General features: G+C 37.4%; 1 protein-coding gene across 3 annotated transcripts; it reads left to right on the top strand.

Annotated features, from left to right (window-relative positions):
- Positions 1-272: 272 nt before the first annotated feature.
- On the top strand, positions 273-14028 carry psip1b (PC4 and SFRS1 interacting protein 1b). Of its 3 annotated transcripts, none has more exons than XM_067372246.1 (16): positions 273-362; positions 728-820; positions 908-969; positions 2251-2389; positions 4316-4792; positions 4881-5076; positions 6842-6940; positions 8036-8134; positions 9141-9343; positions 9425-9663; positions 10751-10788; positions 10878-10957; positions 11037-11138; positions 11208-11379; positions 12947-13016; positions 13150-14028. In XM_067372246.1, the coding sequence occupies exons 1-16, from the start codon at positions 282-284 to the stop codon at positions 13172-13174; spliced, it is 2175 nt and encodes a 724-aa protein (XP_067228347.1). In that variant the 5' UTR covers positions 273-281; the 3' UTR covers positions 13175-14028. The 3 variants fall into 3 exon arrangements, with proteins under 3 accessions (XP_067228347.1, XP_067228348.1, XP_067228349.1); XM_067372247.1 differs by having other exon boundaries at positions 323-465; XM_067372248.1 differs by lacking the exon at positions 273-362 and adding an exon at positions 1525-1614 and having other exon boundaries at positions 743-820.
- The last annotated feature ends 1417 nt before the right edge of the window (positions 14029-15445 follow it).

A 15445-nucleotide genomic window follows, 5' to 3' on the forward strand; every position in this document is an offset into this window, starting at 1 on the left:
ATGAATAAATAAAGCTTTAAAATATTTTAAACATCTTTATTTTGCCGCTTCCTGTCGCGGAATTTTAACTCTTTAACGACCGATGATGACGAACAGTAACGAAATTTAGTTTTCAATCCGCGAAATTCTTTTTAAATTATTTCGTGATTAAATAACAAAAAATATGTAGTTATTCGTCTTAACACTGTGAATAAATCCATGTTATTAATTAAATTTAGAATAATTATAAACCCAACCCTCCCCTCTCCCTGTGAGTAGTGGTACATTCCTCATGCGCGCTGATGAGCGGGACGCGGACTGAACCATTCCACCGGTGGGGAGACGCACACTCTCGCGAGTCTCCATGTCCTTTCATTCATCTCGTGAGAATATTTTTAATTATTAGCGTATTTTACGTTTTGTTTTTAAGTAAAAGTGTTTCTAAGATAGTTTTTTTAATAAGTAGATATGCAGAAGGGAGTGAAGGTGAGTTCATAAACAAACAATGGGCTTGTGTTAGCCTAAGCTAGCTAAACACGGCTATCATTTTATTTACTTCAGTGTCTGTAGCAATAAATTAATAATAATAAAGTCATAATATTGTTTTAAAAAGGCAAATTCATAGCCATAAGGCTAATTTAATGCATGTAATAGTTGTCTCTGCTGATAAAGTGTTTTGTTTGTTGTTTTGTGTGTTGGTAACACATGCTGAGTGTTATTTGTATTAATTAACCCTTTTTTTTCTCAGATGAAGATGACATCTGATCAGAACACAGACGATTTTATTCCAGGCGATATAGTGTTTGCTAAGATGAAGGGTTATCCTTTCTGGCCTGCCAGAGTGAGTTTATACAGCAGATATGAGGCATATTGTACATGAGGTCAACTGAAATCTGACTGTTTGTGTGTTGATTTGTCTGTCACTCAGATTGGTGAAGGAAAAGCCCCGAAAAATAAGATCCCCATCTTCTTTTATGGAACACACTCAACGTAAGTGAACTCAAATCAAACATACATGATGAAGCGACCAAAACAAAACACACATCCTTCATTAAACCAAAGATATGCTATGTGTCATACTACTCTCAGCGTATATATGAGCGTTTTTATACAGAGAAACCTTGAGGCTCTAACTATAAAGCAGAAATATATATCTATGTATACAACTGTTCATCTTAAAGGGTTAGTTCACCCAAAAATTAAATTTCTGTCATGTATTACTCACCTTCATGTTGTTCCACACCCGTAAGACCTTCGTTCATCTTCAGAACACAAATTAAGATATTTGTGATGAAATCCGAGAGACTCATCCATAGACAGCAATATAATCAACACTTTCAATGTCCAGAAAGGTACTAAAGAATTGTTAAAATGTGTATATGACTGCAGTGGTTCAACCTTAATGTTATGAAGAGACGAGAATAAACGGTTCATCAAAGTAATCAAAACCGAAAATTCAGAACTTCTAACCGACGTAATTATCCCATGTCGGTTATTTCGGTTTTTTAATACTGTTAATACTTTCCCCTTAAAAACATGCTACAGTGTATTAGTCACATGACTCCGTCCAGTCAGTGGCATGGAAGCAACACGGAGACGAACGGCGAGTCAACACACACAGACGGCATGCGAGCGGTGAGCCCTCAGTGAGAGCTTTCGCTAAACTTTGTCAATTGTATGTGTCTTAGGGCTTGCCAGTTTGGACATTCAAGAGATCTTAGACCAGACGAGCAGAAATCTTTAAGAAATGTTACAAACCATATTTAAAATAACTGCTGAAAGTGAACTGTTACAACAGATCACTCTTTCATTAGGAAAAAATATCCCACGTTTAATAGTCGAGCATATTTACAGTACAAACCGTGTAAGTGAACTGTGAGGGCAGAAAAAAAGAAACAAAATAATCGTTCATTAGTTGTAATTTAAGTAAAATGTTCAATTAATCGAGGTTTTGATTTTAGGTCATAATGGTCCAGCCCTACTTAGGTGTTATACCATTTTGACTTTATCTCATATTTATGACTTGGTGTGTCATATAATTTTGACTTTTTATGCCTTAGTTTTGATTTAGTATGTCATAGTTTAGGATATAGAGAATATATTAGGATATATTCCCAAGAAAAGCACATATATATGGTATCTTAAATGTCTTTTTCAATAATAGATTTTTGCGTAAATCTGGATACCGATCACGCGTTTGAAACATTTATCATTGTCACTTGCTATCTAGTAATCACCAGCATTGTGTTCTGAACATCTCTCCTATTCCAGAACATTTCTCTTCCCCAAAGACATAGTCCCCTACTGGCCAAACAAAGAGAGGTTCGGCCGGCCCATCAAACGAGGAGGGTTCGAGGAGGGCATGTGGGAGATTGAGAACGACCCGGGCGTGGGCCTCAGGGGTCAAAAGGTCAGTGATTTTCGCTGTTACGGCCCGATAACTATAGTGCTAATGATACTGCTTTAAACTATAACGCTAAAGATATAGCTTTAAACTGTAGCGCTAAAGATATCGCTTTAAACTATAGCGCTAAAGATATCGCTTTGAACTGTAGCGCTAAAGATATCGCTTTAAACTGTAGCGCTAAAGATATCGCTTTAAACTGTAGCGCTAAAGATATCGCTTTAAACTGTAGCGCTAAAGAGATCGCTTTAAACTGTAGCGCTAAAGATATCGCTTTGAACTGTAGCGCTAAAGATATCGCTTTGAACTGTAGCGCTAAAGATATAGCTTTGAACTGTAGCGTTAAAGATATAGCTTTAAACTGTAGCGCTAAAGAGATCGCTTTAAACTGTAGCGCTAAAGATATCGCTTTAAACTGTAGCGCTAAAGATATCGCTATGAACTGTAGCGCTAAAGATATAGCTTTAAACTGTAGCGCTAAAGAGATCGCTTTAAACTGTAGCGCTAAAGAGATTGCTTTAAACTGTAGCGCTAAAGATATCGCTTTGAACTGTAGCGCTAAAGATATAGCTTTAAACTGTAGCGCTAAAGAGATCGCTTTAAACTGTAGCGCTAAAGATATCGCTTTAAACTGTAGCGCTAAAGATATCGCTATGAACTGTAGCGCTAAAGATATAGCTTTAAACTGTAGCGCTAAAGAGATCGCTTTAAACTGTAGCGCTAAAGAGATCGCTTTAAACTAGCGCTAAAGATATCGCTTTGAACTGTAGCGTTAAAGATATAGCTTTAAACTGTAGCGCTAAAGAGATCGCTTTAAACTGTAGCGCTAAAGATATCGCTTTAAACTGTAGCGCTAAAGATATCGCTATGAACTGTAGCGCTAAAGATATAGCTTTAAACTGTAGCGCTAAAGAGATCGCTTTAAACTGTAGCGCTAAAGAGATCGCTTTAAACTGTAGCGCTAAAGATATAGCTTTAAACTGTAGCGCTAAAGAGATCGCTTTGAACTGTAGCGCTAAAGAGATCGCTTTAAACTGTAGCGCTAAAGAGATCGCTTTAAACTGTAGCGCTAAAGAGATCGCTTTAAACTGTAGCGCTAAAGAGATCGCTTTAAACTGTAGCGCTAAAGAGATCGCTTTAAACTGTAGCGCTAAAGAGATCGCTTTGAACTGTAGCGCTAAAGATATAGCTTTAAACTGTAGCGCTAAAGATATAGCTTTAAACTGTAGCGCTAAAGATATAGCTTTAAACTGTAGCGCTAAAGATATAGCTTTAAACTGTAGCGCTAAAGATAAAGCTTTAAACTGTAGCGCTAAAGATATAGCTTTAAACTGTAGCGCTAAAGATATAGCTTTAAACTCTAGCGTTAAAGATATCACTTTAAACTGTAGAACTAAAGATATCGCTTTAAACTTTAGCGCTAAAGAGATTGCTTCTAAATAGACAGAATAGCAGAATCCACACCACAACTATAACGACACAGAGAATGATTAAGGGGCCGTTCACACAGAACGTGTTTTTCTATTCCAATGCGGTACTTTTCCATTGTTTTTTTTTTATGTAAACGCGTGTCAGACAGACATGTATGACCGTTATGACCGTTACCCTCGCGTTGTGCACTGCGCTTTCTTTTTAAACCATTCCTGAGCGCTGTGTCTCACGTTTTTAGACGCAAAGACGCATTCTGTGTGAATGAGCCCGTAGAATTATTTTTTTCCAGCTGATGTATGACACAAACATTGACAGCCAATCAGAATCCATCCTGCTTTAAAAGCTCGAGTATTTAAAGCGACAGACGCCAAACCTGCAGTGCTTAAAATAAACAGAACGATGTCGTCCGCTGGTGTGGACGCAAATAAAGCTATCGTCGTTGGTGTGAACGGTTCTTTAGAAAAGCGCTGTAACGCATGATGGGCTTTGTGTTTCTGACAGAAAGTAGCGCTGGTGAAACGACTCTCAGAGAGTCGACCGAAACTGAAAGACAGGAAGAAGAAAGCAGAAAATCAGAGCGAAGCCAAGAACCAGACTGGACCGCGTAAAGATTCAGTGTCGAAGAGCGATTTGAAAGTAGCGACGCAACGTGGGAGAGAAACTCCAAGCAAAACAAAGTCTGAACCTGTCAAGTCGACGGATGATAAAACAACCGAAACCAGGTCGACGCGCTCCAGGGATTCAACGGCGAAGATCGTCACGCCTGACGAAAGACGCACGACTGAAGTTGCGCCTGCGAGGAGAGTGACGTCGCTCAAGACGGTCGCGGCAGGAAGGAGGATGCTGCCGTCCAGGAAGATAATTTTAACGAGACGAGCCACTGCGGCAAAGACGCTTTCCGCTCGCAGAAAACACGTACTGAATAGAAAGATTGTTTCAACTGCGAAGAAACGGATGGATGCTAACAGTCACCGAAAGGTTTGTGATGCCGTTATCCGTCACATCTGAGCTGGTTTATGTCAGAATGTGAGTTGCTGATGTTGTGTGTTGTATTGAAACCGTTCAGCCCTTGAGGATCACGCGCTCTACTGCAGATCTGACCCAGACCACAGATGACGTCACTGCCGCGCCGCTCAGGACGCCCGCGCTGAAACACAAGCGCTCGCACACCGCCTCTGATGGAAGACAGGAAGGAACTCTGAAGAAAGACACACCTGTTTCTCTTCCAGTGACGAGCAGCTCCGCCCCCTCCATCCCAGCAGGTGATCTAGCTAGAAACATGCAGAAACAGTGATAGCAGTGTGCTTGTTAGCAGTGTGCTAAATCATGATAGAAACGATGTACTAAATCATGCAAGCAGCATGTTAAAACATGCTAACAGTGTTAATTCATGTTAGAAACTTGTCTGCAACATGTTAAATCAGGTCAACAATGTGTCAGTTTGTGTTAGCAACTTGTTAAAATATGTTAGCAAAGAGTTAAATCATATTAGAAACATGTTAATTCATGTTAGCACCATGTTGGCAAAGAGTTAAATCATGTTAGCAAAGAGTTAAATCATGTTAGAAAACCTGCTAATTCATGTTAGCACCATGTTAAAACATGTTAGCAATGAGTTAAATCATGTTAGAAACATGCTAATTCATGTTAGCAGCATGTTAAAACATGTTAGCAAACGAGTTAAATCATGTTAGAAAACATGCTAATTCATGTTCGCACCATGTTAAAACATGTTAGCAAAGAGATAAATCATGTTAGAAACATGTTAAATCATGTTCGCACCATGTTAAAACATGTTAGCAAAGAGTAAAATCATGTTAGAAACATGCTAATTCATGTTAGCACCATGTTAAAACATGTTAGCAATGAGTTAAATCATGTTAGAAAACCTGCTAATTCATGTTAGCACCATGTTAAAACATGTTAGCAATGAGTTAAATCATTTTAGAAACATGCTAATTCATGTTAGCAGCATGTTAAAACATGTTAGCAATGAGTTAAATCATGTTAGAAACATGCTAATTCATGTTAGCAGCATGTTAAAACATGTTAGCAAACGAGTTAAATCATGTTAGAAAACATGCTAATTCATGTTCGCACCATGTTAAAACATGTTAGTAAAGAGAAGTCATGTTAGAAACATGTTAAATCATGTTCGCACCATGTTAAAACATGTTAGCAAAGAGTAAAATCATGTTAGAAACATGCTAATTCATGTTAGCACCATGTTAAAACATGTTAGCAGTGAGTTAAATCATGTTAGAAAACATGCTAATTCATGTTAGCACCATGTTAAAACATGTTAGGAAATAGTTAAATCATGTTAGAAACATGGTAACAACATGGTAAATCATGCTAACGACATGTTAAAATGCGTTAAGGCTGATTTATACTTCTGTGACGAAAATACAGTGTAGCTACATCATACGCTGTGTAGCACGCGTAGCCTGACATGCACCTCTTCAAAAATTAACGTGTCAATTTTACATGGGCCACAAACGCTCTGATTGGTCTGTTAGAACCTCTTCCTGCATTTATTGCGCGTTGATGCAGAAGTATATTTGAAAACCGCCGCAGAGGCTATGGCATAGGTAAGATGCAGTATAAATCAGCCTTTAGCAATGTTACGTCATGTTAGAAACATGCTAAAAACATGTTAAATCATTTTAGCAACATGTTAAAATGTTAGCAATGTGTTCAATTGTGCTAACAACTTGCTAAAACATGTTAACATTTTATTGACTTAAAATCGTCAACTTTTCAAAGTTATTTCAAACTTTCAGACAAGACTTTGTCAATACAACACCAGAGTTTGTCATCAAACTTTACTCGTCTAGTTAGCTTTAAAGTGTCTTAAATCCACTTTTACCAAGTTTACGACACAGCGATTTAATTTTCACTCCTTGCTTTTCGAAATTGAAATGCCGGTTTAGTGTCATGAAAAGTTGTGGATGTCGTTTCATGTGTTCATTATAATCTCGATGGTCATTATTACTATAAAGAGCTTCTAATCTGGTGAATTTACAGGCTCAAAGAGGAAGCGGCCCACAGAAGAGCAGACGTCTGTCCCTGACAAGCCTGTTTCTCTTCCAGTGACGAGCAGCTCCGCCCCCTCCGGCCCAGCAGGTGATCTACCCAGAAACATGCTAAATCATATTAGCAACATTTTAAAATGTGTTAGCAATGTGATAAAGCATGTAAGAAACATACTAACAACACGTTAAATCATGTTAGCAAAATGTTAAACGTGTTAGCAATGTGTTGTCATGTTACCAATATGTTAAATCGTGCTAGAAACATGTTAAAACATGCTAGCAGTGTGTTAAATCATGATAGAAACATGCTAGCAACTTAATCATGCAAGCTGTTCATTTGTGTTAGAAACTTGTCTGCAACATTAAATCCTGTTAAAACATGTTAAAAACTGGTTAAAACATGTCAACAATGTGTTAATTTGTGCTAGCACCTTGCTAAAACATGTTAGCAATGTGCTAGAACATGTTAATAACATTGACTAAAAAACGTCAAACTTTCGTAACTTTTCAGTTATTTCAGACTTTCAGACAAGACTTTGTCAATCCAACACCAAAGTTTGTCATCAAACTAGCTAGCATTAAAGTGTCTTAAAAACGTTTTAAATTTTTACAAAGTTTACGACAACAATTGCAAAAAAAATGTACAAAAATTTTTTACAACAGTAAAGATTTAGATTTAATTTTCACTCCTTGCTTTTTAAAAATCATAAAATTGGTTTAATGCGTGAAAGTGAATTAAAACAGAAGTATATTGCTTTTGTTATATTACTGTTTGTATCCCTAAATAAAATGCGTTATTATTTTTATTATTATTATATTTTCAGTCTAGTATTAATTTAACAAAATTAAATATTAACAATTATTAAAATGAAAAAACTAAAAATTTGAAAAATGTAATCGGATTGCCAGAAATGTCCATCATTGGCGAGGAAAGAGTTAATAGACATTCCTGGTCTTATAGTTATTTTAAAGCTGCTCTATGAAAGATGTGCTTAAAAATGAACAAAATTACAAAAAATGTTACAATTCATATTCTTGCCTTATCCTGATTCGATTTTATTTTTTCCTAAATTTTAAGTCACATTGCAAAATTAAAATAAAAAGTTGTGGATGTCGTTTCATGTGTTCATTATAATCTCGATGGTCATTATTACTATAAAGAGCTTCTAATCTGGTCAATTTACAGGCTCAAAGAGGAAGCGGCCCACAGAAGAGCAGACGTCTGTCCCTGACAAGCCTGTTTCTCTTCCAGTGACGAGCAGCTCCGCCCCCTCCGGCCCAGCAGGTGATCTACCCAGAAACATGCTAAATCATATTAGCAACATTTTAAAATGTGTTAGCAATGTGATAAAGCATGTAAGAAACATACCAACAACACGTTAAATCATGTTAGCAAAATGTTAAACGTGTTAGCAATGTGTTGTCATGTTAGCAATATGTTAAATCGTGCTAGAAACATGTTAAAACATGCTAGCAGTGTGTTAAATCAAGATAGAAACATGCTAGCAACTTAATCATGCAAGCTGGTCATTTGTGTTAGAAACTTGTCTGCAACATTAAAACCTGTTAAAACATGTCAACAATGTGTTAATTTGTGCTAGCAACTTGCTAAAACATGTTATCAATGTGCTAGAACATGTTAATTACTAAAAAACGTCAAACTTTCGTAACTTTTCAGTTATTTCAGACTTTAAGGCAAGACTTTGTCAATCCAACACCAGAGTTTGTCAAACTAGTTAGCTTTAATGTGTCTTAAATCCGTTTTTACAAAGTTTACGAGACAAAAGTAAAGATTTAGATTTCATTGCTTTTTGAAATCATAAAATCAGTTTAACACGTAAAAGTGAATTAAAACAGAAGTATATTGCTTTTGTTATATTACTATTTGTATCCCTAAATAAAATGTGTTATTATTATATTTTCAGTCCAGTATTAATTTAACAAAATTAAATATTAACAATTATTAAAATGAAAAAACTAAAAAATTTGAAAAATGTAATCGGATTGCCAGAAATGTCCATCATTGGCGAGGAAAGAGTTAATAGACAATCCTGGTCTTATTGTTATTTTAAAGCTGCTCTATGAAAGATGTGCTTAAAAATGAACAAAATTATGCTTGTGCATACAAATAAATCCATGCTGCAATCCTTATCCCAATTCGATTTTATTTTTTCCCAAATAAGTCACATTGCAGAATTTAAATAAAAAGTTGTGGATGTCATTTCATGTGTTCATTATAATCTCAATGGTTATTATTCCCATAAAGAGCTTCTAATCTGGTCAATTTACAGGCTCAAAGAGGAAGCGGCCCACAGAAGAGCAGACGTCTGTCCCTGAAGAACCGGAGAAGAACGAGGTCAAGAAGATAAAAGCACAAGATAAGGATGGACAGACACAGGCGGCGAATAAACCCGAGGAGGTGAAGAGTGACGTTCTGAGTGTCTCCGAAAAGCAGGATGAGACAAAAGAGGAGAAACATCCGAGAGGTGAAGAGGTGAGAGCGGACGGGAGCGCTGGAGGAGGAGCCGTACGGAGCAGGAGCGAGCTGACGTCTCTCTGTGTGTCTCTCTCGTAGAGGAGTAAGATCCCGGCGGAGAAGAGGCAGAGTGTGCTGAAGTCCCTGCAGGGATTGGTCACGTCCACTAGGGGAAAGGCACAGTCCGCCACCGAACAAACCGCTCAACACGAGGAGCCGCAGAAACGGCCCGAGAGGAGCCGCGGCGTCAGGAGCGAGAACCGCAGCCCCGTCAAACCGGCCGAGGGCGAGAAGAAAGAAACGGAGCAGAACGGAGAACGTGACAGCAGGAACGCGGAGTGAGTGAGATCGAATCAGAATGCAGAAGCACGGGAGTCTAATCCTGAAGCTGTGTCGAGACTAAAGCCCGAGAATAACTATTATGTTTTAATAACGTATTAACTAATTTTAACTAATAAGTTTTGATAACCGATCTAACTCTGAGAAAATAGTCCACACCACAACTATAACAATAGCTATAAATATAGAGTAAGAGTAATCTTTCTAACAATTTGATAAAAGCTGTTTTCCATGTTAATCAGAGTGATTTTTGATTGATTGCGGTTTTGAGTGCAGAGACTCCGCCCACTCTCTTCTGATTGGCTGTGATTTTTGATTGATGCGGTTTTGAGTGCAGAGACTCCGCCCACTCTCTTCTGATTGGCTGTGATTTTTGATTGATGCGGTTTTGAGTGCCGTGCGTCTGCAGAGACTCCACCCACACGCTCTTCTGATTGGCTGTGATTTTTGATTGATTTAGTTACGAGACTCCACCCACACGCTCTTCTGATTGGCTGTGATTTTTGATTGCTTTAGTTACGATACTCCACCCACACGCTCTTCTGATTGGCTGTGATTTTTGATTGCTTTAGTTACGATACTCCACCCACACGCTCTTCTGATTGGCTGTGATTTTTGATTGCTTTAGTTACGATACTCCACCCACACGCTCTTCTGATTGGCTGTGATTTTTGATTGCTTTAGTTACGATACTCCGCCCACACGCTCTTCTGATTGGCTGTGATTTTTGATTGATTTAGTTACGATACTCCGCCCACACGCTCTTCTGATTGGCTGTGATTTTTGATTGATTTAGTTACGAGAGTCTCCGCCCACATGCTCTTCTGATTGGCTGCGATTTTTGATTGATTTAGTTACGAGAGTCTCCGCCCACATGCTCTTCTGATTGGCTGTGATTTTTTGGGGGGGATTGATTTGGTTGGGAGACTCCGCCCACACTCTCTTCTGATTGGCTGTGATTGTGGGTTGATTTGATTGAGTGCAGTGCACATGCAGACATGGTTAGGACTAAAACTCTGATTAACGAGGAAAAGACGTTTTTATCGCTTCACATCTGGTTCATTAACTGAGTGTGTGTTTCTACAGACAGCAGAACAACACCAGCAGAGAGGAAGAGCGCAAAGGTGAGACACACATCACACTGAAACACCTGTATCGACACGAGTGTGTGTGTGTGGATCTCTAACTGTGTGTGTGTGTGTGTGTGTTTCAGCTCCTTCTCTGTCCGTCACAGATTCTCTGCTCTACCGGCTGCACGGTGACATCAGAATCTCAATGACGCTCGACAATCCAGTATGAACCGTTTCACATCATTTATATATTGATCGTTTTATTTTGAATTCACCGTCATTAACGTCCGTGTCTCTCTCAGGATGTCAGTAAGTGTTTGTTGGCTCTGGACGAGTTGAGCACCGTCCCCGTCTCGTCTCGAAACATCCAGAACCACAGCGAGCTCATCGACACGCTCAGAAAGGTATGTTCACTCACTATAGTTCAGCCGCCTCAACACAAGAGCAGGCATGACGCGTGTTTGTGCCGTCAGATGCGGTGGTTTCGTGGCAGCGAGGCGATCATGTTTAAAGCCTCCATGTTGTATCATCGCTTCAAGAACATCTACCTCATCGGAGACGCAGACGAGCCTCTGAGTCAGGAGTACATCGACTCGCTGCAGCAGGAGAGAGAGAGCGACGAGCGGCAGACTGACGCCGGATCAGGTAATGTTCCTGGAAGCCTCGTGCTGTGGGTTATTACACGGCTCTCTGGGATACTTGACCGTGATTTGGTCAGTAACTGCATAATGGACCTGATTTATCATCTCTCTGCTCACAGAATACAATCATTTCCTCTCTAATCCATGTTTCGTGTTCATACCGATCAGCATACCAACGCAAAACTGCTTGTTTTCAAACATTTTTATTAACACCTTTGATATATTAAAGGCTCAATTCAACACAAAAGATGAACATGACGGCACATGCTAGTGGATGAGTTGATCAACTCCACAGCAACTACATCAATTTATCCACTAACCATTCAGAAACGTCTAAAAGTTGTAACTTCTTCCTGAGTCTCTCCATCAGTGTCGACTCCGGTTTGAACAATGTAAGGCTGAACACTTTCCTCATTTTGGCTGCGTGAGATTCTCCAGCTTTGTTGTTGTTGAGCTGTTAAAGCTCCGCCCTCTTCTGGAGCAGCAGCTCATTTGCATTTAAAGGGACACACACAAAAACGGCGTGTTTTTGCTCACGCCCAAATAGGGGCAAATTTGACAAGCTATAATAAATGATCTGTGGGGGATTTTGATCTGAAGCTTCACACACACATTCTGGAGACACCAGAGACTGATATTACATCTTGAGAAAGAGGCGTTATAGTTGCACTTTCAATTAACCATGATTCATTGTGTGATTCCAGAACTTTCAAGAACAGTTTGCTCTTTTAAAAAAAAATATATATATATAATTTTTTATAATAAAACGCATGAATTTTTGTTATTAAAGCCATTTTAATGCGTTTTATTTTTTCCCCCAAATTCCATTTCCCTTTTTTAAATTATTTTAAATTTTTCTGGTCTACAGTTAAATTGTAGTAATTAAAAGCATGTCTAATTAATTGAAATCATAAAAATTATACAATTTAACTACAATTTATTAAAAGTGTAAGTTTTATTTAGGGTTCTATGAAATATTTTTCAAAAAATCAATTTTATTTATTCCAAAAACAAAAAAAATTTCTGTTTACTACTTTTTCTGTTTACTACTCAAATTTAATGAAAGTCATCAAAAAGCATGTCTAATTGAAATCATGAAACTTATACAGTTTATTAAAAGTTAAAATTCAATAGTAAAAAGTTAGTGTAATAAATACATTTTAGGACCCTATGAATCGTTTTATTTATTTATTTTAAATTCTGTTTTATTTTTCCCAAATTCTGTTTTACATTTTCATTTTTCTATTTTAATGGTTTATAAAACCTTAATCAAAAAGCATGTCTAACCAATTGAAGCTTTAACAACTTAATTTATTATATTTATTTACAGTAATATGTTTAAGTGTGCAGTCCTACTTTTGATTCATTCATCCAAAATTTGCCGGTTTCGTTGACGTTCCGTGTTATACAGCAAATTCCATCTTTACGACTTGATTCTGTCCGCTTTTTATACATTGCACGAATAAGAATTGTAATTGTAATTAAGTTTGATTATTTTAACATTATTCATTTATAGTCATTTAAGAGGGATGAATGTTTACAGGAATAACCCAGTGTCTATCTCTGTTCAGTTATCAGTCCGGCGGGAGAGACTCAAGATACGAAACAAGCGCCTCAAACCACTGAACACGTGCCTCGCAGGTATGACATCATCATCATGACATCATATTACACGCACAGCATCTGAGCTGACCTCACGTTAAGTCTCGCTGCTGCTCGTTTCAGGTTTATTAGAACTATCTTCTGTTTCTGATGACAGTGGTTCTGTTTTCAGCGCAGCCGTCGAGGACAGGAGCTGACCTGAGGAAACCGCCGGAGTCTTTTTAACCTTGTTTGTGTTGTTATTCCGGAATCAGGAGAGAGAGAGAGTTTTATCCGATCACCGTTGCAGTTATTTATTGGCGCTGAGGTGAAGAGCTGGTGTAAATCACACGTTCCCCTCGCCGTCAGAGTTTCAAGAGCTCAGTCTGAAATCCTCACGCTGATGCTTTCAGGTCTTTTGCTTCTCATGTCATAGATTGATCCTAATGCGATGAAGACGGTGTCGTTCTTCAGGAAAAGAGAGAGAGACACACTAATAACTGATATTCCTCACGTTTGTTTATCCTGTCAGTTCACAAACACCTTTAGCTTTGATTTCACACATTCAGATGCTGGTTTTGAGGTCTGATGTCGTGTGATCTCTGATCTGAAGTGTGTGAAAGTGACTGACAGGATCCAGATTTATGCGCCTTCCCCTTTATCACAGCATTAAATCACTTATGAAGCTTCATCAGACTTTAGCTGTGTGTTTTACAATCATTGTGACACTACAATTAAAGTGATTTGACTAAGCAGTGTCTGAAAACTCAGCAAATCTAGTCGGACACGTCTCATAATCTTTTAAAGAGTTTCTCGAACACTTCAGATGGACGTTTGTGAGACATTAAGCATTAAAATGTTCAGTTGTGTGTGTGTGTGTGTACACAGGGCAGCTATATCATCATCGTCATCTTCATAGTGTACAGTAACACTTTGAGTCTGATCTGGACTCGTTCACACACGATCTGATCTGAATCCGGTGCTAACAGACGCTGTCTGCGTCGTGAAAACATTTAGCCGTAACACTTTCTAGCATTATCTGTCCTGCTCACACGCCCCTAGATTTGTATTATAAAGCACTTGCATGTGCTTCCTGTGTTGATGTTACAGTCAATATGATCTTGATCACATTAAACTGATCTTCAATACTTTTTGGTGCTTCTTGTGTTTTGATTTCGTCTGATTTGCTGTCTTCGGATTTGATTGAAACGATCGATAATTCATTTCCAATGTGTTTATGGGGCACTGCTTCTATTATATGTTGAATCCCACAATAAAATTCAAAATATCAGTAAGATTAATATATAGGAAATCATAATTTATTGGGTACTTTCAGTTGGGAGGAGTCTGTCCTGATCTCTAACCCCCAGATTTCAGCTTGTGGAAATGAAATGATTTTGTTGTTTTTAAAAATGTTTTTGATTTTGTTTTTTAAAGTGAAGTTATTTTTTTTTTTTTAAATCATCAAACTTTATGTAAATATGTCTCACATTTTAATGTCAACGGTCACGATTAAAACGTAAAGTTTAGTTTGTGACATAATTATTTTTTTATTTTTATTTTTTTTAAGTGTTATTTGATAAAATTTAGTGTTAATCTGTGCTAACCATATGATGATTATCATCTTTGAGCGGCTCAAGTGTCTGAAATTGTCATTACCGAAACATGTGGTGAAGTTCCGGTAGTGACATCATTGTTCTGGTAGTGACAAAAGGAACTCATAATCATTTATTTGGGGGAAGTAAACACAATTTTAGTGCAGTTATGCAAATCATTAGTGTTTTAATATGTTTTAGTATGTGAGTTAAATTGTGTCATGTGATGCGGTCACTACCAACACATTACTGTCACTACTGAAACTGCATCATGGGATGTTTTGTCAGAAATAAAGTATATTGAATGATCAGCTCAGATGTTATTATAGTGTTTGATTCAATGTTTATTCAAACTAATGAATCCTTCACTTTGAAATCAGTTTAATAAACTTTATGACTTTTACAAAGAAAGATCGGATTCAAAATACAACAAATCTCATAAATTACACTTGAAATATTGATAAAATTGTTATTGTTTTACCTGTGAAAACATTTTTTAATAAAATAGCAAAAAATATATATTTACAAGGTGAATGAAAACAAAATCTCAATAGGTCAATGTGACTCTTCTTATTAAATGATCTATTATTGTGTTTCGGTAGTAACAAATTTAGGCAGAGGAAAAATATTCCAAAACTTTCTGAAAATATAATATGAGACTTAACTGTACAATTACTAGAAATGTGTATCTTATTATACAATTTGCAAACATACAAAATTTGTGGAGAAAAAGACAAATTTTCAACTCAATTCTGTATAATGGCCCATATATAATTATAAATAATTTATATATAATTTGTATCAACATTAATTGCGTGTGTTTATGAGTTTTAGTGAATGTGTCACTCTTTCCCGCGTTCCGGTAACTGAGTGAGTGAGTTCCGACACGGAATC

This window comes from Chanodichthys erythropterus, chromosome 20 (assembly GCF_024489055.1).
Source record: "Chanodichthys erythropterus isolate Z2021 chromosome 20, ASM2448905v1, whole genome shotgun sequence".
Classification (NCBI taxonomy): Eukaryota; Metazoa; Chordata; class Actinopteri; order Cypriniformes; family Xenocyprididae; genus Chanodichthys; species Chanodichthys erythropterus.

Excerpts from the sequence above, each read along its gene's own strand:
- psip1b (XM_067372246.1), top strand. The coding sequence starts at position 282 with ATGAGCGGGACGCGGACTGAACCATTCCACCGGTGGGGAGACGCACAC. Across the intron at positions 10,958-11,036 it reads CAATGACGCTCGACAATCCA|GATGTCAGTAAGTGTTTGTT; the intron begins GTATGAACCGTT and ends TGTCTCTCTCAG. Across the intron at positions 11,139-11,207 it reads TCATCGACACGCTCAGAAAG|ATGCGGTGGTTTCGTGGCAG; the intron begins GTATGTTCACTC and ends TTGTGCCGTCAG.